This window comes from Dicentrarchus labrax, unplaced genomic scaffold (assembly GCF_905237075.1).
Source record: "Dicentrarchus labrax unplaced genomic scaffold, dlabrax2021, whole genome shotgun sequence".
In the NCBI taxonomy this organism is placed as follows: domain Eukaryota; kingdom Metazoa; phylum Chordata; class Actinopteri; family Moronidae; genus Dicentrarchus; species Dicentrarchus labrax.
Window position 1 is genome coordinate 1,197,381 of NW_026136713.1, and position 27,407 is coordinate 1,224,787.

Below are 27,407 nucleotides of genomic sequence, written 5' to 3' on the forward strand. Positions count from 1 at the left end.
ATAGATGCGGTTGTGCAGGGCGGGATGGAGCTGGTCAAATTATTAAATAAATGCGGGATCCGCGGGTTGGAAAAAACCCCGACCCACGCATCACTAGTAAGGTCCACGCCCCCAGAAACACTCCACTCAGGTAGCTAGCCATGTTGTTGCTAGTTAGCTAACTAACTAATGAATCTTCACTCTGTATCGACTGATTGACAGGTGAATGTAATCTTTGGTTGAAATCGGTTAGTTCATGCTTACATAAGCATGCGCCACATTTTGTGACAAAAAGACAAAATTCTTGGTTTTGATATAAATAAACTGTCACATTGTTAAACAGTGGTACAATATAACTGAGGATGTAATCTTAAAGTCTTAAAGGGTTAAAATTATATTTTCCATTTCACCTGAACTTTAAAAGTATCATTTAAATCATGAAACACCATGATTCCTTGATTTGTTTTTATGTTGGCATTTTAAATCTTCCATACCAGGGCTGTATAAAGGTCATAGAGAAGTGATTCAATTCAATTCAATTCAATTCAATTCAATGCAATGCAATGCAATGCAATGCAATGCAATTCAATTCAATTTTATTTGTATAGCGCCAATTCATAACAGAAGTTATCTCAGGACACTTTTCAAATAGAGCAGGTCTAGACCGAACTCTTTAAAACATTAATTACAGAGACCCAACAGTACCACCATGAGCAAGACCTTGGCGACAAGGGCAAGGAAAAACTGCCTGTTAAAAGGCAGAAACCTAGGACAGATCCTTCGGCTCTAGGTGGGTGGTCGTCTGTCTCGACCACTTGGGGTGAGAGAGAGAGAGAGACGGAGGGAGAGAAAGAGAGAGCGAGACAGAGAGTGAGACAAACAGACAGACAGGTGCACAGCAACAACAGTATTGGCAATGGCAATTTAGCAGGACCATGGCAGGAGGCTCCACCAGGATCCATAAGAACCTGCGAGACGAAAAAGCACAAGAACTCCGGGGAAGAAGTGAAGTTAGTAACATCCTTTATAGGTGAGGAGGAGAATTTTAAATTCTATTCTAAATTTTACAGGGAGCCAGTGCAGAGAAGCTAGTACAGGAGAGATGTGATCTCTTTTTCTAGTTCCTGTCAGTACTCGTGCTGCAGCATTTTGAATTAATTGGAGCGTTTTAATGGACTTATTGGGGCAACATAATAATAAAGAGTTGCAGTAATCCAGCCTAGAAGTAACAAATGCATGGATTAGTTTTTCTGCATCTGTCTGTGATAGGATGTGTCTAATTTTTGTAATATTACGTAAATGAAAGAAGGCAGTCCTAGAGGTCTGCTTCATGTGGGAGTTAAATGACAAATTCTGATCAAAGATAACTCCAAGATTCCTGACAGTGGTGCTAGAGGCCAAGGTAATGCCATCTAGAGTAACTATATCTTTAGACAGTGAGTCTCTAAGATTTTTGGGGCCAAGTACAAGAATTTAAGAGTTTAACATCAGAAAATTGCAGCTCATCCAGGATTTTATGTCCATAAGACATGTTTGTAATTTAGATAATTGATTAATTTCACTGATTCCTAATAATGTTGCCTAAAGGGAGCATATATAAAGTAAATAGTATTGGTCCAAGTACAGAACCTTGTGGAACTCCATGACTAACTAGTATTTATTGAAGATTCATCGTTAACATGTACAAACTGCGAATGATCTGATAAATATGACTTAAACCAGCTTAGTGCAGTTCCTTTAATGCCAATTTGATGCTCAAGTCTCTGTTAAAGAATATTACGGTCAATGGTGTCAAATGCAGCACTAAGATCTAATAATACAAGTACAGAGACAAGTCCATTGTCAGAAGCAATCAGAAGGTCATTATTAACTTTAACCAGAGCTGTCTCTGTGCTGTGATGAACTCTAAATCCTGACTGAAAATCCTCAAATAAACTATTGTTATGTAGAAAGTCACACAACTCTTTGGAGACTACTTTCTCCAGAATCTTAGAGAGGAAGGGGAGGTTAGAAATCGGTCTATAGTTGGCTAAAACCCCTGGGTCAAGAGTGGACTTTTTAAGAAGGGGTTTAATTACAGCTACTTTAAAGGACTGTGGTACATATCCTGATAATAAAGAAAGATTAATCATATCCAGTAAAGAAGTGCCAATTAAGGGTAGGACTTCTTTAAGCAGCCTAGTTGGGATTGGGTCCAACAGACAGGTTGATGGCTTCGATGTAGAAATTATTGAAGTTAATTGATGAAGATCGATAGCAGAAAAACAGTCTAAATATATATCTGAGTTTACATAAGTTAAAGTTCCTGAACTTGGAGAGCCACTGAGCCGCAGTTGGTGATTAATTTTCTCTCTAATAGTGATGTTTTTGTTTTTTGCATGGGAAACTGTACAATATGTAGTGTCTGCAAATGATAAAACATGATCATGTAATGTACCTATCATAACATGCAGCATGTTCTCCTCAAAGTAGCATATTTTCCTTGTAATATAGTCACAACAGTTTGACTATTTTGTCAAAATATTATGACTATGGGGTGGGAGGTTGGAGGAGGTGAGGTAAATATACTGGGTGAAGTGAATGGGACAGGTGCATGCCATTGTTCCAAAAACACCAGGATGTTAGTTATTATAGTAGTACAGTTTGGCCCATTGTCAGCAGTTGGACGTCATGGAAGCAATTAATCAGGTCATTCTTTTTAAGAAATCATTTTTCAGGACCTTTCCAGGACATTTTCCAAGAGTTTTCTTGACAATACAGGACAGCACTTGCTCACACAGTTATATAATTTACCGGTAGGCCTAACATTGATACATTTAACAGAATGTCCCATCAACATGGTTCTTACTTTAGTGCTGACACTTTCCTCTATCCATTCGTATAGAGACACAGGGGTAAGAGCTGTGTCAATTTAGTTTGAGTGGGACAGGCTCATGGTCTATAGCAGATGACACCAGCTAGGGGTCTCCAAAGCTTCACAGGGTTCCTCTGTGAACAAATAAATAAAAATGTAATTGTTTGATGAGACAGAATATATTTAAACAGTGACAGTAAGACAGATAAATAAGTGGAATTCTCCTGAATAAAATCCAAAAATGCTTCTACAAGTCTCTCAAGAAAATTAAAAGTGTACTTTTTTTCTAGTGTCACACATTTTTGATTCCGATTCCACATTCCGAGGCCGGCATTGGCTCTCCTGCAGCGGAGAGGTGTGAGCTACTTAAAAGTATAGCTGAGGTCTGACCTCTCTGCTGTTAGTGATGTTTACCACTAATGCAAGCACCATGGTTGACTTCCTGCACTTAACATGTCATTATTAGTGAAGTGTCTCTGACAGCTTGGCTTCCCAGCAGCTGTTAATGCGATTGTTTCAGCCCAGCCCTGTTAATGCTAATCACATCACAGATACCCCCTAATAACAGACACCACTGCTTATTAGACCGAGGATTGCTATCAGTGCTACTGTAAGCGGGTAGCTGGGGCAGACTCATTCACTAAGAGATCTCTGATCTTTTCTAATGCAGTTAGTTTTATTGCCCCTGTACGATGAGTGATAGGAGCGCCTTAAGAATGGTGTTAAGAGCATTTATCTGTTCTTAGAAGGCTGTGATGGAATAAAAGAATTACACTCTGTTCTTCCTTTCAGACAGCAGGCAAAAGTTTACATCTCAAACTTAATTACAGCTTATCTTGTGTCTAGAACTTTTCCTCGAGGAGGCTGGCCTCATGGCACAAAGTAATTTTAGACCACATAAATTAGAGGTATATGTTCACATAATTTAAGAGTTTAAAAGGTAATAAATGGAAATAGTAGAAGAACTGCATACAGATAACTGCCATTTTGTCTTACAGAAGTGCATTGCATTCACTAAAGCAAAACAAATTAAACACCTTATCTCGTAATGTAAGTTACTATCTTGTGATTAAAATAAAAGATCTCATAATTACCAGAAAAGATCTCGTAACTATGAGATTAGGATCGTTATGAAAAACAGGATAGGTGCCAGCAGTACAAATAAATGGTTTTTATCCCTCATCGGGGATTGTTTGGGTTAATTGTATTGGACTTCAGTGGTTGGCTTTTCTTTCATTTTTTTATTGCTTTATTGCATTGCTTTATTGCACACATTGCTTTGTTTCTTAATCGCAAATAATGAAATTGAAACCCCACGCCATTCTTAACTTTGACATACTGAGTAGTCCAACAGCAAGAAGGCCAGCTCACTGTCTGTGCAGCCTTTTATTTCACCAAGCTCTCGCCAACCTCTAAAAGCTAGTCCCACATTTACTCTTGTCTGGTGGCTTCCCTCTTTCCCTCTGCCATTAGCTATGCCCATAAAAGCTGCTGAGCCCAGTTACATTGCCTGGTTTCAGTTCCGGCATGACAAGGCATGACAAGCTCCAGTGCTACCAACGCTCCCCCAGTGCTCTGAGCACCCAGTCCCTGGCGACAAGCAATAGTTAACCAGCTTACAGCAGTTACTTTTCTGTCCATCAGGAAACTGTAAATCACAGAGAGCTGAGGCGGAGCAGCCGGAGGACATCAGAAGGAAAACCAGGAAACATTTTCTCCGTAAAATATGATCCAGTTTCACCAAAATTTGTTACATAGTTGGAGGTGTGTGACTGCTGCTGTAAAGCGTTAAAGTTACATCGTGGAAGAACAGGAAAACGTATAGGAATGATGAAGACACCATTCACCCTATACAAACTACAATGATAGTGAAGCTGTTATTTTAAGGTAGGACTTTACAGATGGAATATTATTGAGTTTATAGGCCTTTTTTAGACGAAAAGTTACTCAACCTGAGAAAGAAGGATTGATTATATACTTTAGTGGCTACAAAAGAAGGGATGCACTTGAATTCTAGGGAACCTAAAGGAATCTATCATGTGCCTGTATCTCTGTTGGTATCAGCAGGGTTTACAAGCTGCCTGTAAGAAAAATGTAATAACCTGCTTTAGCCTTTTCAATCACTGATCCATACGATCCCATCTGCCTTTCAAACATTTCATATGCAGGTCATGGTTAAAGGCACATTGCACAAGGAAAACTAATCTCACCAAGACAACGAAACAAAAACAATTGCCCTCAATCTCATGGTGGAGACGTCTTTCAGTGTATAAATACCTTACCATAACAGCACGCACTGTGATTGTAAGCCTGTTTCAGGAAGTGGAATGCATTTACTGTTACTTACTACTTACTGTTTTTTAATGCTTCCATTACATCACAGCTCTGTTTAGAGTATTTCACACGTTTTAAAGAGAACTCAGGCATGCTAAATAGCATTGGTTCTTTAGTGATGATATTAAATAATATTTCAGTGTCCATTTGTATAAAACTACAAATACATGTGTACAAGATAAAATCCTATTTTCCCCTTACAGTCCGTGCTAGTCCATACAAGCATGGACTGTGACTAATCAGCACTGAATGGCTTCATGAATAATAAGCAGCTTTCGCTCCCACTTCTGCATGACCCATTTATGACAATTACTGCCAGCAGCCCTGTCAACTGCTCTAATTCCATCTCACAAGCTACCGTTAATAAAATAAGACCAACCACAATTCAATAAACTGATAGCTGGACACTTTGATACATTCATTCACAGCACATTCACAGCAGAAGCCCTCTGCCCCCTTTTTAAAGGAGTATCTAACGTCCACTTGTTTGCTTTCTTTACAAAAGTTTCTGTGTGTTCGAGGTCCAGTGTGTAACTATTGACAGAAATGGAATATAATATTGATATTGACCGTAGTTTCTCCTACACACTGACAGTACAAGGGTAAGTTGAGGGCATTGCGATCAGCAACTACACCACTAAATATCACTAAAACCTACACACTGGAGCTTTAAGCTGCACTCAGGACATGGTTAGCCTAGCTTAGCATAAAGACAGGATGCAGAGAGAAACAGCGAACCAACACCTAGAAAACTGACTAATCAACAGTGGAAGTTTCATGTCTTGACAAACGTTTTTTTTCACACTTACAAAAAGACCAACTGAGCGTTATTCTCTAGTGTTGAACTGCTCTCCCTACTGGTGTCTTTCTGTCACAGACCTTTGCAGAGAAGCTCATGGGGAAGTTCTCCATAGCGGTGCCGGTGTTTGTGGCCTTGTCCTGCTACGGCTCCATGAACGGCGGCACCTTTGCCCTGTCAAGGTACAGACGCTTCCTCTATCCTGGCCTTCATCTCACACCCACGCACATTCAAATACCATTTGACAAAACACGCGCAAGTACTCATAAATTGAATTATATTTTATTTATAACATGTTTTATTTATCAATCTACTGTACAGAAGAAATACTGTTTTCATTGATTAATTATTGATATGTCACTTTTATTTGGCATTTTGTGTTTGAATACTGTTATGCAATTGGAACTGAAGGGGTTTTTTCAGGAAGGCTGTTAATGTGAAATATCTGTGCTGATAGTGTTGAGTTTCATTGGCAGTAGCTTAACAGCTAATTGAAAGAGAAACAGGAAAGACTCTTACTAAAATATGATAACATACACCGATCAGCCATAACAATGTGAGCACCTGGGCACCCTGGTGGTCATAATGTTCTGCAGCCTCAGACCAACAGACTGCTCTGCACTGTGTGTTCTGACACCTTTCTATCAGAACCAGCATTAACTGTTGCAGCAGTTTGAGCTACAGTAGCTCGTCTGTTGGATCGGACCACACGGGCCAGCCTTCACTCCCCACGTGCATCAATGAGCTATGGACCCCCATGACCCTGTCTCTGGTTCACCGCTTTTCCTTCCTTGGAGCACTTTTGATAGGTACTGACCACTGCAGACAGGGAACCCCCCACAAGAGCTGCAGGTTTGGAGATGCTCTGACCCAGTCGTCTAGCCATCACAATGTGGCCCTTGTCAAAGTCGCTCAGATCCTCACGCTGCCCATTTTTCCTGTTTCTAACATCAACTTTGAGGACAAAATGTTCACTTACTGCCTGATATATCCCACCCACTGACAGGTGGTATAATAACCAGATAATCAGTGTTATTCACTTCACCTGTCAGTGCTCATAATGTTATGGCTGATCGGTGTATATATCTAATAGAGCAGTTGAGGCTACTATTTGAGAATTTACAGTGTATACAGTGATTCAGGTAGGTTGTACAGTAGTTCACTGCCTTCATTTTGAGGTATGAGGTTCTCTTTGTTAGTCTTTGAGCCTGTGCACCTGAGAACATTCTTAATGAAAATATGAAAACAGAGCGTAGACATCCTGACATCCTATTTTAAAGTTCCCAGTTTAGTTCACAGTCTTTACACTTCACTCTCTGTTGATACAGCAAATTATCTCATAATGGCAACATAGAGTAAATATGACAATGAGCTCAGTTCAACAGAATCTCAGTTTCTATTGTCACTCTTGTTCAAATTTCTGTTTATGTGCCTGTGTGTGTGTGTGTGTGTGTGTGTGTGTGTGTGTGTGTGTGTATATGTGTGTGTTGTTCACAGAATGTTCTATGTGGCATCGCGTGAAGGACAGCTCCCTGAGGTTTTGTCTATGGTCCACATTCGCAGACACACTCCACTGGCTGCTGTCCTCATACTGGTCAGTACCATCAATATGTTCATCAGACAATACCGACAACCCTAAATATCAGTAATGCCCTCATCTGAAATAACAACAACTTACAACAACAATAGCAATGAGCATTTTATACAAATATATAATGACAACATAAATACTGAATATTAGTATTATTATTGGCTTTGCAAAAGTTAGTATGGCGCAAGCATAATATTGTATGGTTATAGCTAGTTAGCTCCAGCCAATCCGAAACAAAAAGATTTTCTGTGGCCATGGGACAAATAATTTGACTTTTTACACAAACCAGAGTAACTACTATAATGGCTTCAAAGCTTTTTTGAACTTCTTTGCCTGTGTGTGTGCAGTACCCTATGACCATCCTCCAGCTGTTTGTGGGAGACATCTACAGCCTGCTGAACTTCATGAGCTTCCTGCGGTGGCTTTTCATCGGTGTGGTAGTGCTGGGTTTAATCTATCACCGATATACAAAACCTGATCTCCCCCGCCCCTTTAAGGTCAGTGTAGCGGTACGGAATTAATACAATATTAACCAAAATACAGGTGGAGTTCGGTCTAGACCTGCTCTATTTGAAAAGTGTCCTGAGAGAACTTCTGTTATGAATTGGCGCTATACAAATAAAACTGAATTGAATTGAATTGAATTGACCCTGCACCTTCCATATATTCCACATTATCTCACCTTGTTATGCTATGTTTAAATTTACTGACAAAATCTTTAGTGATGTTTAAAAGGAATGTTTGAATTACTTAATTCCACAAAGAGCTGACTATTCCATGTCTTTGCTGACTCGTCTACAGGTCCCACTCTTCATCCCAGTGGTGTTCTGCCTTACATGTTTCTTTATGGTCTTCCTATCTCTGTACTCGGACCCGGTCAACACAGGAATTGGATTTGCCATTTCCCTCACAGGCATCCCCGCCTACTATATGTTTATTAAATTCAACCGCAGACCAAAGTGGCTTCAGAGGGCTTTAGGTAAGTCAGGACTTACAGTTACTAACACTATGGAAGTTGCATTGAACTGCACATATGATACTGGAATGCTTCTCAGGGCTTCTCAAACTTTTTACAGCGTGTACCACCTCTGAAAATATCAGGCTCTCCAAGTACCACCATTATGATGATATTAAACTATAGTAGCATAGACCAACCCTATTCAGCTATTGACAGTTCCCACAGGAGGCAGGTTTATTCCTGATAAGATGATTATTTATTGTTGAATCCTGAACCGGATCAAGACCCATAGCTGATTTGGTGGAAAAGGGGTACTCCTGGTCCACACTGCTCTTTCCCAATAGTTCCTGTTTGGAGCCACACGTGCAGTGGTTTTAAACCTCCTTTTACCTCCTCTTATTGTTGACATCACATATTAGCTTGTAACTAATCATGGATGTATGCACGTGCTAATATGTAGTTTAAGTGTACAACAAGGAGTTTTTAAGTGGCTGTGAAAGACTGTTACACTGAGGCTTCTATATGACCTACACAAACACACAAAACTAACAATAAGAAGACTGGCTGTTTCTACATAGTTATTCTTAATGCCTGTCACTAGGTTGGATTCCCCTTGAAATCAATGAAACGATTTTTTGTTGCTACTGTTTTTGTCCATGGAGACAGGCAGAATCACCACAAAATAAAATTTCCTTGTAGCTGCTTTAAGTATTTTCATTCATAAATTGTAGTATTTTCAAACTATTAAGTTAATTTAAATAATAGTTAAAACATATTTCAGATTCCTTTGCATACCATTAGAGGAAGCTCGTTCGATGATTTTTAGCTTCTCAAATTAATGCATTTTAGGTGTCTCTCTGTTTTATATAATTCTAAACTGAATATTTGGAGGTTTAGACATTTGAAGATGGCAAATGTCACTATTATCACTATTAACACAAATATGTTTAGTTTTAGTTAAAAAAGTAAAACTAAAAACTACACATATTTTTGGTAGAAATCCTATTTTTCACCTTTAAAAGGTGCTGGCACGTATTGATTCGATGGGCAGTAACATTGCAACGTTTGAACTTTTCAGACAGTTTTTTTACAGGTTCCTGATCTTTGCCTTTAAGAAGGTTTTTACTTTAAGGACCAGGGCCCAGATCCAAGTACACTTGACCCCAAAGTTCATTTGGTTTGTTAGTGTTCATTAGTGTGAACACTGTGTACCACACTTGGGCACGGATGAACAAACCAATTGAAAAGGCAGCCGAGGGTCATTCTTGACAAAATATGAATAATAGTGGTCATGTGGGCCTGGGATCTTGTATAGATGATAATGCATGTACGTTACTAACATGAAAGCTGGGAGAAGGGGGGAAACATACTCAGGCATGGTATGAAGAAGAGTACTTAACGTCCTAAAACAGCATTTTCTAAAGCTTGTTAACTGAAAGGGGATGGCCAGAAGCTAGAGGTCTTATGTTGCACTTACGTGTGCAGAACCCTTTGGGAACCCTTTTTAATACTCGTTGGAACTCTTTTTAATATTGTAAATTCACTTGAAAACCAGATTGTTCTGTATTTAGTCCTATTTGATTGACTTATTAAATAGCTAAATTTGCCCGGCCTAAGAGCTCAAAGATAATCATGGGAATCATGGGAAGTGAGGCAAACCCTCAGGTAGCAGCAATATCCCCAACACAGCATGTTCATTTTGCAATGCTAATAAGCTCTTGCTAATGTGCTAATTGCACATTTTTGCTAATAGTGTCTCATTTTTGTTGTATAAGCTTAAAAATGTGCACATCCCCAGGTTGTTACAGCCTTGTAAATGTTCTGTGTGAATTTTAAACACTCCTTTATTCCACCACAAATTCTCATTATCTTAATTCTGCCTTATCGATAACATGAGAGATGATGTCACTGTGTGGTTTTCTTTGTGTCCTCAGATTCCTTTAACAGAACCCTGCAGATCATCCTGATGGTTGTCCCTGTGGAGCAATAACAGCACACAATCACTATATCACCTCTATGGTCACCTCAGATTACACATAGACACAGAGCTGAGCTCAGACAGTTAAACTGCTGTTGTATTGTCCAAAAGACTGACTTATTGCAAATGTTAGAAGTTATAAATGTGAGTTTATATAATGTGTGTTATTAAAGGGCGAATATGTATGTTCATGTTATATCCACAGTATGTGTCACTGTTTTGGTGAACATTGTGATTATTTATTGAATAGCAAATTCCCACCTGATCACCATTTTCTCCTCAACAAGCCACACTAGCTGTATCCGTGCATCACTGCGCATGATATATGATATATATATATATATATATATATATATATATATATATACTATAATGTGATTTTATTATACAGTATGCGATTCTTTGTAGAAAGGTTTGTCCCACGTTATCACTGTTTCCTTAAAGCAACCACATACTCAGTGGACTCTACAGGTGGGACTTGCTGGACATTTTTGTCTATCTCACCAGCTGGAGGTCATCAGCTGAGGCTCTTTAATGTTTTTCTCCTTTAACCCATTCATTTTTTGGTGGTTCAAATAGCAACCATTGTGAAATCATCAGCATCAGTCTTCAGATTCAAATGACACTTGTCAACCCGGTATATATGAAGGTTGGTTCCCCTCTTGCATCATTTCTGGACACGCCCTCTGTTGAAGTCAGGTAACATAGTATAAAGAGCAAGAAAGTCTGCAAATGGAGATGGATGGAAGGCTCCAACAAACACAGGACTTAAATCCTGGACATTGTTATTGGTTTCCTGTGTAAAACCATTAGAAAACAGTGTCTTTTAAGTAATGTAAGCAAGTTATGTCAAATACATCACATAACTACAGTCTTTTCCTAAATCTAACCAAACTGCGACTGTTTCACAACCACACAAGCTTTAGTTTAAAATTCTAACTGGATGTTGCATATTTATTGTTGCTAACTTGACTGGAGAGCGATGCACATCCAGAAATGATGCTAGAGGGATACCTACAGTGCCTGTATCTAACCAGTTGTGAGTCAGAACGTGTTGCATCCATCTTGATCAATAACTATAAAATGATTAACTATAGGACACATGCCTTGAAAACTGTATTCTTTTGACACAACATAGCATAGTAGAAGGATGGGTGGAGGTTGTGTTGAGACATTTACCTTCAAATCTGATGAGCAGTGTGCAGAGTTATAATAGTTGTTTTTTAAGTTAAAGGAGAGGTTAAGGGTTAGAGTTAGGGTTTTAGTTACATAGGTTTAGAATTTGAGAGTTAAAAGAAGCAATAAACTTGGTGAATACAATGTCATTATGTTGCGAGCCAACAGCAACATGTACCCTGCTTCTGCTAAATTACTAAGGATGTTGGCTTTGCAAGGATGGGAGACCTCCTGGGTAAGCCAAGTTGCTGCTGGAAGTGGTGTTGGTGGGCCAATAGGGGACAGTTTTCCCCTCTGGTCCTAATAAAAAAAATAATCCCAATGCCTCAGTGCAGCGACTGTGCCATAGGAGACGCTGTCCTTCGGATGAGATGTTAAACCAAGGTCCAGATTCACTGTGGTCATTAAAGATCCCATGCAATTTAATACAAAAATTAGGGGATCCCCGATGTCCTGGCAAAAGTCCCAAGCTGGCTTTCTCCATCTGGCAATCTGATCATCCCCGAGTATAATTGGCTGTTTCCCTCTCCACCTCAAGCTGATGTGTGGTGAGTCTTCTGGCACAAAACAGCTGTTGTGCACATCGGTAGTCCCAATGCAGGATTTAGTGGCATCTCGTGGTCAAGGTTCTGATAGCAGGTCCCAGAGCGTAAAAACCAAAACAATGAGCTGAAAGATGCTAAAATGCTCAGTCAAACTAAGTGAAACTGTAGAGTTGGTGATAATTCTCTGTGGGTGTGTCATTACACATAGTCCTTTGATCCTTTTTAATATAAAAATATTAATTATTGCAGCTTTAACTTGTTGACTTGAACATATCGGTGCTAACACAGTCCCTGGGCATAAAAGATATTTGAGATTTCTTTCAGGTTGCAGAACCCATGTTGTACATCAGATTGTTGTGTCCCTCTTCCAGACAGGTTTTAGTATGCAGATGGCCCAGCCCTAACATTAGGACCTTTGCCATTTGATTCAACCATTATTATAACTTCCCATCACCTCTCTGACCTTATGTGGACTCTCTACTCCCCTGGTAGTCTCCCATTAGCCAGTCAGACTGCATCAGCACCACCCTCTTCCCTCCTGCATCAAGAATGAAGTGGCTTGGCCCTATGTGCCCTGGTGTGGTTACAGTCTTACTCAGAGGGGTGTGAGTGAATGTGTGTGTGTGTGTGTGTGTGTGTGTGTGTGTGTGTGTGTGTGTGTGTGTGTGTGTGTGTGTGTGTGTGCTGTCTGCTGATGTGGCTGCACTCCATTCCCCCTGGGTGGGATTTGCAGGTAATCTGTCTGTGTAACCGCTGCCCTGTGGCACACTGCATTCCCTCTCAGCTCTGTGTCCTGTAAATGGAGGGCTTTTAATGCTGATGAGAGGATGGCAGCATAGAGACAAAATGCCCGGGAGCTTCCACTTCAGTGCTGAGCCATAAAAACGCTGGCTTAAAGTCAGCTAGCATTAGCCTTTGTGTGAGCAAAGCTAGCTGTGCCCACGCTGCAGGCATATAGAGTTTCTACAGCACACTGCTGATGGCTGGTTGGCTGTCACTGCTCAGGTCTGATTGTTACTTTAACATTTACTTAAGTGACTTAACATGAGCCGTAATTAACACATGAAGGGCAAACACATTTAATAATGCTTTGCAGAGACCCCTTCACTGTCAGGGCGCCCACCCCATTGTGTATGTTAAGGTGCAGTGTGTAACATTGAGGAGGATCTATTGTCAGAAATGGAATATAATATTCATAGGTATGTTTTTATTAGTGTATAATCACTTGAATATAAGAATTGTTGTGGGTATGCGGGTCCTTTTCTAAGGAGTCTACAGTAGCCCAGAACAGACAAACCAAACACTGGCTCAAGACAGGATATATATTTTCTCGTATTTCTAGGCCACCATAGTTTCTCTATCATGCTTTGAAGAGGAGGGTGAAGTAAGGAGGCTGTACTCAAGACCACCTTTGTTGAGTCTAAGACTCAGTCTAAGTCCTCGACCAGGACCAGTCAAGACAGAGTCAAGACAGAGTCCAAAGAGTCCAAAAAGTTTTAAGTCCAAATATTTACTTGTACTCCAAATAGGAGTAAAAGTACAGAGTCCAAGACAGGTCTGAGACAATAGAAAAAATGTCTTGAGGACTACTACAGGACTGGAAACTACAGCACTAAATGCCACTAAATCCTACACTGGACTGTGACAGTAGGATGTGTGGAGCCCTGTGCCTGATTGGTTCCAGCTGGTGAGGCTTGGCCCATTCACACCTTCCTACTTCCTTTCTATCGAGGCGAAACATCCTGATTGGACCGGCACCAGTGCACCTAGAAGCTTAGCTCTCCGGTATTTGCAGCTGGGCAACATGCTTCTTCTTGTTTAATATGTCAGACTGTTAACTGTTAATCTTGTATTAACTTCCTGAAACTAGTATTGGGGCATTCACTAACTACCTGCGGACTGGGCCAGGTTTAGATCTAAAAACTCACACAGAATTTCTTTATTTAGAGTCAATAGGTTCAGGGGTGCTGTTTTGACTGTTTTTGGTTTTATCAAGTAGAGTTAGATAGTGAGGTTATTCTTTTCAGAAGTTAGCTGTAGCTGTTGAAGAGTCCTCTTTTGGTATATATATTTATTTCTTTGATTTAAACAGCATCCACCAGCCCTTTTCCTTTATAGTTTGCTTTTTTTTTTGTTTGTTAGAATTATTCTGAGCTCCATGTAATAAATAACTTTGTTTGACCAAAAACACCTGCTTTTATGTTGCTTCCCTTTCCTTTCAAGAGCTGGGTTGTAACACAGGTACATGTTGCTCTGTGCAGGGGCGGATCTAGAGAAATATTCATGCTTTAATCACAAACATTCACATATATGAATATTTGCTTGGAAAAGCCTCCAAATGAAGATATTTGAACTCAAAAACATTATTGTGGCACATTAGTAAAGCACTGAATAGAAATATCATAAGGTGGCATTAGAAATCAATACACTTTTATAGGTTAATTTCCTGATCTTCTTTCCAAATACATGCCTTTTTTTATTTAACTTAAGGCCATCTAAAATGTGTTAATATCTGTAATATTTACTGTAAATTGTTGATAGTACTGTGCATTAGAAGTTCTATATATGAAATTCACTGCCACTAGATGTTGCATTAGAGCACCAGCATCTCAGACCATCCATTGACAAAACCAGTCATTTTACCTCAAAGATAATCGTAAAACATACTTCAAACTGGACAGAAACAAAATAAAAACTCACTGAAACTGTCTTTTTTTCCACTGTTCCAACAATCACTGATGTAGAGGAGAAAAATATTACTTTCAGTCACTGTATGTATTCAAAGCAAACGGTTGCACACGCAGGGACTCACATGCACCAACATGTACATGTGACTGTCCCAGCTGTGTGCACAGCTCAGGTAGAGAGTGTGATGTCTTGTCATGACTCCACTATATCTTTACATCTCAAGCAGTTGTTTGCTGCTATCTTAATGTTTGTAATCTTGTAAATATAACTTTAAAGGTCCAGTGTGTAGCATTTAGGAGGATCTTCTGGCATCATATTTGTTGTTTGTTGTTTTTATATTTTGTCAAAAGGAATGTCTTCTGGGCGTCCGGTTAGCTCAGTGGGTAGAGCTGGCGACCCATGTACCGAGGCTGAGTCCGACCTGCGGCCCTTTGCTGCGTGTCATCCCCTCTCCCTGCCACCCTTTCCTGTCTATCTTCAGCTGTCTCTATCATAAAGGCAATAAAAGCCCAAAATAATACTAAAAAAAAGGAATGTCTTCTACCGCTAACAAAATCTACCTACAGGTACAAATAAAGTACCCTTGTTTTTATATACAGAGAGAGCGGGTCCACTTCTATTCTTCAGCAGAACAGAAACCAAACACTGGAATCTGACCTGTTCTTAATGCTACGGGTTACAGTAAAGTAGTTGCTATGAATAAAACAATGTAGAGAAATGAAAATTAAAAACAAGGAAGGTGAAGCCAGAGACAGAGATTTCTACAAAAAACAAATGAAAAACGCAAACACCCCCATCTAGAGCCAGTGTTTGGTTTGTCCATTCTGGGCTACTGTTCATTACAAACTAATGAAAACATACCTATGCATATTATATTAAATTTCTGACAATAGATCCTACTTAATGTTACACATTGGACCTCTAAAATGAAAATAACCTGTTTTTTATTTTCTAATACTAATTTCTGAAAGAAAAATGCACTGACCCAAATCCCTTGTAATTCATATCTTATAAACATATTTCTAAACCTTAAAAAGAACAGATGCATACAATGCAAAAACCAAAAATTACATTTTTACAGGACTTTTGAAAACAACTGTTATCCATTGAATATAATTATTGTCTCAGTTTCCACATTAAATATTGTCTACTGGAGATACAACCCAAAGCACTGCTATGAGTATCAGCCTTTAATAGCTTAGCATAGCTTCATCAGCATTAACAGTCTGAGGAACAGACTTTAAACTCTGATAGCTACAGTAGACTGATAGCTACAGTAGGGCACTAAGTGCCCCAGGTTCCCTAAAAGTTCAAAGTTGACATATTTCTGTACTTGCACAGCACGACATCACACTACATCTCCCAACCACACAGCACCGTGTCCGAGCGCCTCATTAAAGCCAACAAATAAGGTATCAAGTTGAATTTTTAATAAAAAAAACACTGAATAAACAGCAAAATCTGCAAATAAACGCTTAGATGCTTCTGAGTGATTCGGAGGCAAGAGGTGCAACCTTTTCATCTGACCTCCGCACAACGTGAAGCAGATAATTAACACACCAAAGAATTCAGGTTCAAGGTGTAAGACTGAAAAAAACCTCAGTCTATACTTACATTTGACGATATAAGATGTCAACCATGTGTCTCCTCGTGTAGGTGTGTGTGTGTGTGTGATGAAATGGCTCTATTACCACACTCTGTCAGCTCAAGGAACATTCATGCTGCGGGCTAAGAGATAACACACAGATGCACACACACACACACACACACTGATAGAAAGAAAATGCCAGGAGTTGGCGCAGTACCAAAGGCTAAGGCTCTCTCTCTCTTCCACACACACACACACACCACACACACACACACACACACACACACACAGAGTGAGTGAACAGAGTGTCAGAGTCCTTGCTGCAGGCTGAGAGAGAGAGAGAGAGAGAGAGAGAGAGAGAGAGAGAGAGAGAGAGAGAGAGAGAAAGAAAGAAAGAGCTGGATTGCATTCTGAGGAAACACACCAACCTCCATCCACAGTATACAGTGTGTGTGTGTGTGTGTGTGTGTGTGTGTGTGTGTGTGTGTGTGTTTTTTGGGGTATCACACTCTGATAGTGTGTTTATCACATCTCATCCACAGAGCAGGAAAAGAGCCCTTACTTTCACACATTCAATGCACAGTTTAAAGGATCATTGTGCTTTCATACAACCTTGTTGTATGTTGAGCTTATTTTCCTAATTTTGCCCCCCACTGTAGAGATCTGTGCACACGGAAACATCGTTTGGGTTTAAATAATGATCATCATCATGTAGGCTGACCAGATGAGAATGGATTGGTCACCTATTCTGAGTGAGGACTACTGAAGCAGTGCCAGGGCTGTGTTTACACACTTGAACCATTACACACGTGTCCAGACAGGGGGCCTGGTGTGGCACCGTCCACCCCGGAAAACTGATTGGCCCCATTATCCTTACCTCTTCCACTCAGACTGTCTTTCAGAGGCTGTAGGTGGCTCTGTTTTAAAGCCAGAGTGAAGATACTGACATCATATGAAACTAAAAGACCTAATGCATCCATTAGAACATGTACATGTAGGGAAGGGGGCTAAAGAATGCCATGAAGTTTGGCTAAATTGGAAAAACTGGGATGGCCATTTTCAAAAAGATCCCTTGACCTCTGACCTCAAGATATCTAAATGAAAATTAGTTCTAGTATTCACAAGTGTCCCCTTTGCAGATATGCCCACTGAATGCTAATCCGATGCATTTTGGGCAAAAACCATTCAGGTTTTTGCGTGTGGTATAAATGTGTTATTTGAATATGTCTGTATACTGGGGTCCATACACAGTGTTGGAACTGCTTGAATTGGGAATGATAGAAAGCTGAGACACATACTTCATGCCACCCTCTTATGCCACCCCAGTCGAAAAAGTCTGGAAACGCCCCTGGTTACAGGTATGTTGCAGTCATTTTAAACATCTTCTCAGCAGCCAAGATTGTCATGAAGCTGTCGGAGCTTACAAACATATATTTTTTAAATCACTAATTCCTCCCACTGTGGCGTTTACAAATCAGTGCAATAGACAAGTGAAAACACATATTGACGTCCTCTCTGTACAAAAACGAAGAGAAGATTTTTAGTAACTAAAAGCAAGAATCTGAGCCTACAGAAGTGATGTTGATGGGGGAACCCGGTTAGCTCAGTGGGTAGAGCTGGTGACCCATGTGCCGAGGCTGAGTCCTTGTTGCAGTGGCCCAGTGTTCAAATCTGACCTGCAGCCCCTTGCTGTGTGTCATCCCCTCTCTCTCTCTGCCCCCCCCTCCTGCCTGTCTTCAGCTGTCCCATCAAATAAGGCAATAAAAGCCAAAAACAATACTTAAAAGTGATGTTGATGGTCAGTATTTTCAAGGATTCAGAGAATAAAAAAACCCATTGATCAGACAGATTGATCATTTAATGAAAGGGTTATCTCCATTTTATTATTAATTATTCATGACAATTTGCCAGCACTGTAAAATACACAATACATTCAGTGCACCATTGTTCAATATTACTGTGTCACCCAGTCGGGTTTCCTCAGCATTTTTTTCCAGTCTCACATCTTACAGACAGCTCTCCTTTTTGAGCTCATTCATATTATTTGTTAGTATAATGGTTCACTTTTGGGACAAACAGGACAGGATTCCGAACTAATGCCAAATGGGTGTGTATGGTGAGTTTAAGTAAGTGAGTTTGGTGAAAACAGGTGAACTGGATTTATTTAATATATTCATCCTTGCAGGGTCAACTTTTAACCTATGTGTATTACAGCTGATAATAATTATGTGTAGATTAAAACAAATGTGGGCCAGGTGCGTAAAGTGGAGGGGGTAATGGCCCCTTCCTTACTTCCCAACCCACTGCTTATGTTGCATGTAACAACTGAGTACAATTTATAAAAGCAACACATAGGACAGTTTATTATGGAAGCCCTGAGAGGCAAGAGAGAAAAAAAAATTCTGGTGATCCAAGTAGTAATGACTTCAGAACAGGTGAAAAAAGGTTTTGCCAGTATAATTTGTTGTTGTAATACTAATTTTGGCCACAAGAGGCTGAAGTGCTCCATTACTCTTAATTCCATTTTTTTAAGAGAGCCTTGTTGGTGACAGCCAGGACCCCCCAGTCAGCCCTGCTAGCAGTACATTGAGCCTGCCTCACCAGCTTCCCAAACCTCTGGTCCTGTGTTCTGTGTGCTAAATGAGCCAGCCTTTCAGCCCAGACCAAAGTGCTTCTCTACTGCACAATCAGTGAACGATAAGGCAAGCTATCCATGTGTCTATATGTTCCAATCAAAGCTCTTACAGTACACGAGGGTCCACAGCCATCAGCTGGTCTGAATTTCCAGGCGCTGCCCGCGAGATTCTTCCGAACATTTATGAAGCGCTAACGTTGCCTGTAGCAAGGTCTGTTTTCTCAGGCGTTACGAGATGACAATTCTCGGAGAGAGGAAAGTCATTTTTGTGAGAATTCTAGAGTCTGAGGTCTCCGTATAAAACATTTGCAGACAATAAAGCCTGCAGGCTCCCTGTGGACTACACAAAGCAGATCGACACTGCTTTAAAAAGTTCTCAGTCCGGTTCCAAATGAAGCTTTTACTTGTGGTGTGAAAGCAAAGCAGACCAACCACAGGACTCTTTGTCTTCCTCCTCTCCTCTCTCCCCCTCTAATGTCTCCTCCTTCCCTGTTGTCTCCTCATGCCTCCTCTCTTCCTCTCCTCTACCATTCTCTCCCCTTCCCTCCCCTCTTCCTCTTCTCTCCTCTCCTCTTCTCTCCTCTCTCCCTCTTCTCTGCTCACCCCACAACTCCTCTCTCCTCTCCCAATCTGTACTCTCTTTCTCTCTCCCTCCTTAACCCATCTCTTCTGTCCTGTCCTGTACTCTCCTCCCTTCTTCTCTCACATCCTCTACCCCTACTCTCCCCTCCTTCTCTTTTCTCTCTTCTCTCCTCACCCCTCTCTCCCTCTCATCCCTCCTTTTTTTCTTCTTCTCTCCCATCCTCTACACTCTACCCCTACATTCCTTTCCTTTTCTCTCTTCTCACTCCTCTTCTTCTTTCCTCTCCTCTTCAATCCTCTCTTCTATCCCTACTCTCCTCTCTCCTTCTCTCTCCCCTCCGCTCCCGTACTCTCCTCCAGGATTTTTTCTCCTCTTCTGGCTTAGGATGCACATCCACCCCCAGGAGTGCCCTGACCTTTCATTGTATTATCTAACTACACACACACACACACACACACACACACACACACACACACACACACTGCGTTTTTCTGATAGGATAGGTGTTGAGATGCAGTTCCCTGGACAGACACATGGGGGTGCTGCAGTGCTTCATAACACTGATGGACATTTCCTATTTAAATGACTATTTAAAGCACAGAAGGGTATGAAACAATGAGAAACAAACACCACAAACACACTGTAACACCTCGAATAATACAAGAACACAGCAAGATGATATTACTCGGTTACTGTGAATGATTTAGAGGAGCCTTGTTTTTATTTTAATGTGACAATAATGAGGAGAAAGGAATGAGAAAATTAGACTCACATTAAAAATCGACTTTGTACATTGAAGCCTTACATGTATTTATTATCACATTGGCAATAGAGAGAGAAAAAAACAAGCAACAATTAAAATGTTCCTGGCTCAAAGTCCAACACTGACCTGCAGCACTTTAGAAAAAGGTTCCAAGCGGTCGCCGTGCTGGCAGGGAGCCTCAGACAGGCAGACAATTGAAGAATGTTTTAAAGATTCAATGGTGCATGTGTGACACAAATGGCCCCCATGCTCCTAACAAACCAAGGTTGGTAAATATTTGAGGAGTAGATTCTTTTCAATACAAGGATGAAATGAGAAAGAAAGAGAGAAAAAAGGAGGAAGGCTGAAAAGAGATATTCATGTTGTTTGTATCTTTATTTTCTGACTCCCCTCTCTCTCTCTCTCTAACAGCACACATTCGTGCTCACAACCAGCTGTCTTTGTGATAACTCAGATACAGAAGAGTAAATATAGAATCTTTACTAACTCAATGACATTTACTTACTGCTTTAATGACCCATTTAACGTAAGGTTCTCCCAGTTTATGTACTTTTAAAGAGTAACTAAACCCTACATACATATGTAATTACCAGTGTTGTTTATTGATCCAGGTGACATTTTGCCATTAGCTGATCTGGAGGCAGTTGACATACGTGGTAGTAGCTTTCATCTCCAAGCAACCCCTGCTCCCTCTTATAAAACCAGCGTCTCCACTCTGCACACTGTGGCCTGCAGACAGCGGAGAGTTAGCCCCTCTGAGCCGTTAGATTAGCTACCGTTACAGCACAGGTAGCACACAGAAACTTCTAGTGACTGGAAAAGCTCCTGTGGACTCCCTGTGTTTCCAGCACGGACACAGTGTAATGGGCGTGAGATTGGACCCAAAAACAGCACAGACTGAGACCAGCGTTGGGCAAAGTTCGACAGTTTATTGACCAAGCAGGGTCGTAAAATCCACAGCAAGTACACAGGAACAATCCACAAAGCAAAACAGGCTGACTTTCTAGTTGAGATCTCCAGGGAGGGAATCCAAGCAAACTGGAGACAGACGAGGGGTGAGCAGGCAGAGGGGTCAGGGACAGAAGGGCAGTTCAGGTTACCTGGGCAGGGACGACGAGGACGGGTCAAGGAAAATACTGCGAGAGAGCTTTGCATGCTGCTAAAGGCAATCTGGCAGAGACTGAGTGAACAGAGTGGGTTTAAACCAGGTGAGGGAACACAGGTGAAGGTGGTTGCACTGATGAGGTGAGAGTGGCAGGCAGGTGAACAGGAAAAGTACTGGCAGAACTGGCAGTAGGACGGAAAGCCAGGAACGGATCATGACACACAGAGCCCGACAGAAGCTGTTTGTGGTACACACAGTGGTAGTCACTGTGGCCGGCGTTACCTCCTGCCTCAAGGCTCAGAGGTAGAGTGGGTGTCCACTAATCGGAAGGTTGGTGGTTTGATCCCCGGCTCCTCTCGCTGCATGTCGAAGCCACAGCTTTAAGGTTGTTAAAATTGTCTTGTTTTACAGTGTCTGACAGGAACAACAATACATTCTGTATCACGTTGTTTCAGCCAGCGCAAAGTTACAACTGAGAACACCAAGGCCACGTCCACACTGTTGCTTCTACATTCTATAACAACACACGCATTACACACTCCTTGACATTCCTACTACAATACAGTGTGTTATTGCCTTCATTCCTATATTAGCCAGACGCTCCACCCATCTTCACTGGAAACATTGATTCCCCCAAAATGATCTTCCTCAAGACCTGTAGTCCCTTTCCAGCTCACCTATTTGAATAACTACTGTTATTATCATTACTATTTTATTTTCACCAGTCCAAGATTCGAGAGAAATTGCTGTGCAACAGTTGCGATACAAAAGTGGAGAAGTAATACAAGAGTAAGAATATGGCTAGCATAAAAATAAAACAAGTAACAAAATGCAACAAAGTGCAAAGCACAATAGGATAAAGCTAACATAAAATAAAGTGCAACAGTAACTAAATGCAACAATGCCACAAAAATGACAGTTAACATAGGTATATATAATATACAACAATACACACTGTGCAGTTAGCCGCATAAATTGAAATAAAATAAGTACAACTAAATATAGTGAGTGATTGTTTAAAGTGATAAACAGTGATAAAGTGACAAAATTGTATCAGCATAGTACACACAACATAAAGTGATGAAGTGATATGATGGGTAAAAATGATAAAGTGACCAAGTGACATTTGGCTCAGGACAGTGTCTCCACTGTCCGTCTCGCAGCCGGAGGTAGATGAGTTAAACAGTTATACAGTTACTACTACATTAAACACTACCCTGTTTATTTACCCACTCTCTGGTATTATTAATCATGTATTACTAATATTTTTGTGCTATTACTAAATGTCATCATAGAGTAATATCTTGAGGTGAAGTGTTTGTAGTATTTGATGACATAGGCCCTATCCTCACTGAACCACTGAAGGTTTCCTCTGTATTCAGTCCATGTAAACATTCTGCAGTGGGAGTGGGCAAACACGAGGTATAAAAGGGAGGAGCCATCCGCGAAGAAGGAAGTGCTGTAAGGAGGAAATGGCTAACCTGACGCTAAGTGTGTGCTATGCACTGGCATGGAATGCCTGAGGGAAGGGTCAAAGGTCGCCTCTAACAGGGAGTTGGTTAGAGGTTAGTGAGGAGGTCAAAACTATAAAGAGTTATTGTTTTCATGAGAGAGTATGTGTGTGTGTGTGTGTGTGTGTGTGTGTGTGTGTGTGTGTCTGTGTGTGTGTGTGTTTGAGAGTTTGTTGTACTGGGGCTGTGACTCAACTCAGTGAGAGGAGGGGGTGATTCCTCTGGCAAACTGTGACTAATGGGGCATGTGTATGTGTGTGTGGTGGACCTTGAGGTCCCAGGGTCGTCCCCATTAACAGGAAGCAGCAGACCCCCCCCAGGTAAGAAAGGTCTACCCACAGGGTTAGTCATGGCCCAAATTGATGTGACAAGACTGCGTGTGTGAGTGTGTGTGTATTGTTACCTTCTTCTGAGCAGAGATGGATGAATGGATGCACGTTCTGAAGAACTTTGGAAGCTGTTTGTTCCTGCATGTAAATGTGTAGGAGAGGAGGCTGAATGTCCTGAGGCTGCTGCCTCACACACACACACACACACACAGCGACTGACAGCACTATGAGTGTGTGTCTGTGTGTGTATGTGACTCAGGTCTAGTGAGCAATACTCCGTACAGGAGGTAGCTAGTGAGGACGGCTGATGAGACAAAGCCACTAATTCAAAGTGACCACAGCCCTGCTCCAGAGAGACTGTCGTCATTACTGCTCGGTAAACACACACACACACACACACACACACACACACACACACACACACACACACACACACACACTTATTATTTCTTATAAGAAATTACAAAAATATACACACACAAAAAATGTGTCTGTTTTTTTTCTTCTAAAAGGAAGAACTGTATGTGGATCAATACTTTAGATTTTTAAAATGTTTAATATCATAAATATTCCATCGAAAATGTGTAGAAATGTAAAAAAAAAGATATAGATACACATTTGAGCGTGAACTCAAGTCTTTCTCAGAAAGCCTGTGTTCCAAACAGGGGGCATTGAGTTTGAAAGACATGGTTTACCAGACAGGGAGGTTCTAATGACAGATGCTATTGAGTTCTATTATGGGAAATCTAGAGTCCTGTATTTTTGGAGCTTGAAGCCTTTCATTTGTGTCCCAGGTAATGTTTATCATGTTCACCATCTTAGAGGCTGGTGGGAATGTCATTAGTTTAGCTGAAAAACCAATATGTTTTGAAGCCTTGAGTTTTTCATTATAACCATCACTATGATGAAAAACTCGAAGCTTCAGAGCGGTACTCAACAAACCAATGGGTGACGTCACGACAGGTTCACATTTATATAAACCAAATACAATATGTTAGCCAGTGAGGTTCATAGGTTCATAGCTGGCAGGTACTTTTTTCAACTTTTGACAGGCTAGCTTTCCCCCCCTGCTTCCAGTCTTTATGCTAAGCTAGGCTAATCATGTCACATATTGATCTTATCATCTCACTCTTGAACAGGAAGCAGATTACTTGTGTGTGAAAATGAATTCTGACCGTAAGAACATATATGTGATCAGATATTCTAAACTTAAGGTTTACTTACTAGCCTTTTCCAGAGCTTAGCATAGCATAGCATAGCATATCCTTTTGTGCTCATTGTCAAAGGGAACATGCTCAGTCCCTACAACATGTACTAAGTGATATCAAATGGTCACGAACGGTATGTTCAAGGATTGTCTTCAGCAAAATGAGGTTATTAACACTTGGTGATGAAATCATGCAAAAATGTAGAAGAATTTGATGATGCATTCAAATGATCATTACTTTATTATTAGTGAATTATTGCTTTCAGTAGGATCTGTTATCCAAATGTTACATAGTGTACCACGATCTGAATCCTGTTGTGCTGTGGGATATGACCAGCACTCAGCATCAGCCCGTTTACCGTTGCACACTCACTGTCATTCTCAAATCCACAGTAGCTTCTGGAGCTGTCTGTTGCCTGGCAAAAGTGAAAGGGAAAAAAACACCCTCTGACCAGCCTCTCCATTGGCTGAATGAGTCCCACAATGGGACTCAATGTTGCCATAGTGTTGCTCCATTGATGCGGACAGGATGGGATGCAGAGAGAGGTGACAGAGGAGAGGAACAAGAGGTGACAGAGAGATGGATCAAAAGATGGAGATGGAGATGGAAAGAGAAAGGGCAACATCTCTGTTTTGCACCACAATCAGAGAGATTGAACAATTTCAAAATTCCATCAATATCTTGTCGTAGTATTTCTGAAAGCTTGAATTTGGCAAATGATGAGTCTCGACAACTCCCTGACTCAAGCTCTGTACTTTAAAGACAGTCGTGATATGCAATCTTCTCATCTCAGTCAGAAAGCAAGCACATACATGTATTTCCCAAGGTGTTCATCTATTCCTTTAACTAGAAGCAGGGTTTCCAGTTTAGCTCTAATCAGGAATGTTAGTGAAACAGGCAGTAATGTAAAACCTGTAAAGCCCTACTTACACATGCTGCGTGCTGGACTCGTCTATGTTGAAAAGACAACCACATTTTAAAGATGGTTGAAAGTTTTATAAGTCCCATCGTAAGTAAGCTAGTTTTAGCAAAATGCTAGCTAACTAGCAAGCTAATCTAATCATTTGCTGGTTATTTAAGTAGTGATTTGCTGAGGCCAAAAACTAGCTAACTGCCAGTTGTATCTAAAAGCTAATGTTAGCTAAATGGAAGCATCTAGCTAGCTAACATCTGATGTAGATTAGCCTACTAGTTAGCGAGGGTTTTGCTATTATTAGATAAGTTAAGATGTGAATATGTGTCACTTTGATCTTTTAACCATTTTTAAGATGTGGTTGTCTTTTCCACACAGACGAGCGTAGCACATAGCGTATCTAAAGGAAGTTGACCAAGGTTCCGAAAGGGGCGGGGCTTCCAAAGGGACCGGATCTTAATAATATAGACTGATAATATAGACAACATTATTATTGTTACTGTATATACAGCAACCTTCTGGCCCCCTTTAATCCCAGTCCCATTGTTGTGCAAACACACACGCACTCACGCACACACGCGCAGGAAGAATAGTTTGAGCCTTCAGCATGTGAAGTTGACCAGCAGGAGTTTAGCCTGCAGGTCCAACATCACACAGCCCTGCCAGAGGCTCCACTTCCTCTTTATCTGCTACAGTGACCAAGCTAACAGGCAAACAGTATGAGTCACTACTAGAGATTTCCATACACAGAGAATTCCCCTGTTAACCCAGTTACTGCACTGACCTGGTTTACAGCTGACACAGAACATGTAAGCATCCTGGATGAGTTAGATTATCCTGTTTGGCTTCGGGTTTGATGATGACAAACTTGCTTCCACTGTTGAGTTCATTCTAATATTAAAGATTTTACTATGGAAAAGGAACACCCTCCTGCTTTCACTTCATATTTTCACTTACAAAGAATTATGGGTACATTTTTGTGTCAACACAAACATGCCAAAGAGACCTTCCTAAAACAACATCTTTTCCTTTCCCTCTGTGAAAAGGGAAAATATGCTTTACATTGAAAGATAAAAAAATTTAATATTGAAATATTGAAAATTGCAAGTTGCACTTCAATATCCCTTGTAATTCATTCATTTCAATGTCCATTTCTATATTTAAGTTGTAATCTAGACTTTCATGTAATCAAACCCAATTTTAGATTTTTTTCAGCAATAGCCACTGAATGTATTTACATATAGTAATTGTATCTCAATATATTAGTTTCACCGTTGGTGACGTGGTCTGCCATTCCCGCCCTTGAGTCAGATTGTTTTCAAAAACGAGGGATTCACAAAAAAGAATGCAGAATGTAAGGTATTAAAAGCATGTATCCATGAGCAAGATACTGATGCTGTGCATCGGTGTGTGAATGTGTATGAATGAGTTAGTTTCTGTTTGATGGACTTTGCCATCACTGAGTGAATGTGTGTGAAAGGGTGAGTGTGGCACAAGTGGTCGGAAGACTAGAAAGGTGCTATACAAGTACAGGTCCATTTACCATTTACCATAACAAACAAAAACAGTATATTTCAGACACCAAATGTATTATTTACATTTGAAATGGTTGAAGAATTAGAATTATTAAAGGATTAAAATTTCCATTTAGTCGATGTCCCCACAGTGACTATGACTACTATCGTAACCATCTTGTAACACCCTTCCATTTTAAATTTGTTTTCCAGTCCAGAAAAGTGTTAATGACCCAAGATCATTATTATGAACCACAACTGTGCAACTGGGCTCTAAATACTTTGGGGATATTTTGAGTCACGGTTAGGATTATCACCCTAGAGGGCACTCTATGTATCATGTTTAATCCACCATA

The 27,407-nt window shown here is 40.6% G+C and overlaps 1 protein-coding gene and 1 long non-coding RNA gene across 3 annotated transcripts in view; both read left to right on the forward strand.

Annotated features, from left to right (window-relative positions):
• The window catches only part of slc7a11 (solute carrier family 7 member 11), a 30,873-nt gene extending 16,469 nt beyond the window's left edge, over nucleotides 1-14,404 (forward strand). The window contains exons 8-12 of the mRNA XM_051421243.1: nucleotides 6,045-6,148; nucleotides 7,464-7,560; nucleotides 7,905-8,054; nucleotides 8,359-8,536; nucleotides 10,450-14,404. Coding sequence (XP_051277203.1) covers nucleotides 6,045-6,148; nucleotides 7,464-7,560; nucleotides 7,905-8,054; nucleotides 8,359-8,536; nucleotides 10,450-10,505 — 585 coding nt within the window. The 3' untranslated portion in view covers nucleotides 10,506-14,404. The remainder of the gene's footprint in view (nucleotides 1-6,044; nucleotides 6,149-7,463; nucleotides 7,561-7,904; nucleotides 8,055-8,358; nucleotides 8,537-10,449) is intronic.
• LOC127375288 (uncharacterized) overlaps nucleotides 1-27,407 on the forward strand; it is a 346,390-nt gene that overhangs the window by 69,648 nt on the left and 249,335 nt on the right. The window lies entirely within an intron of this gene.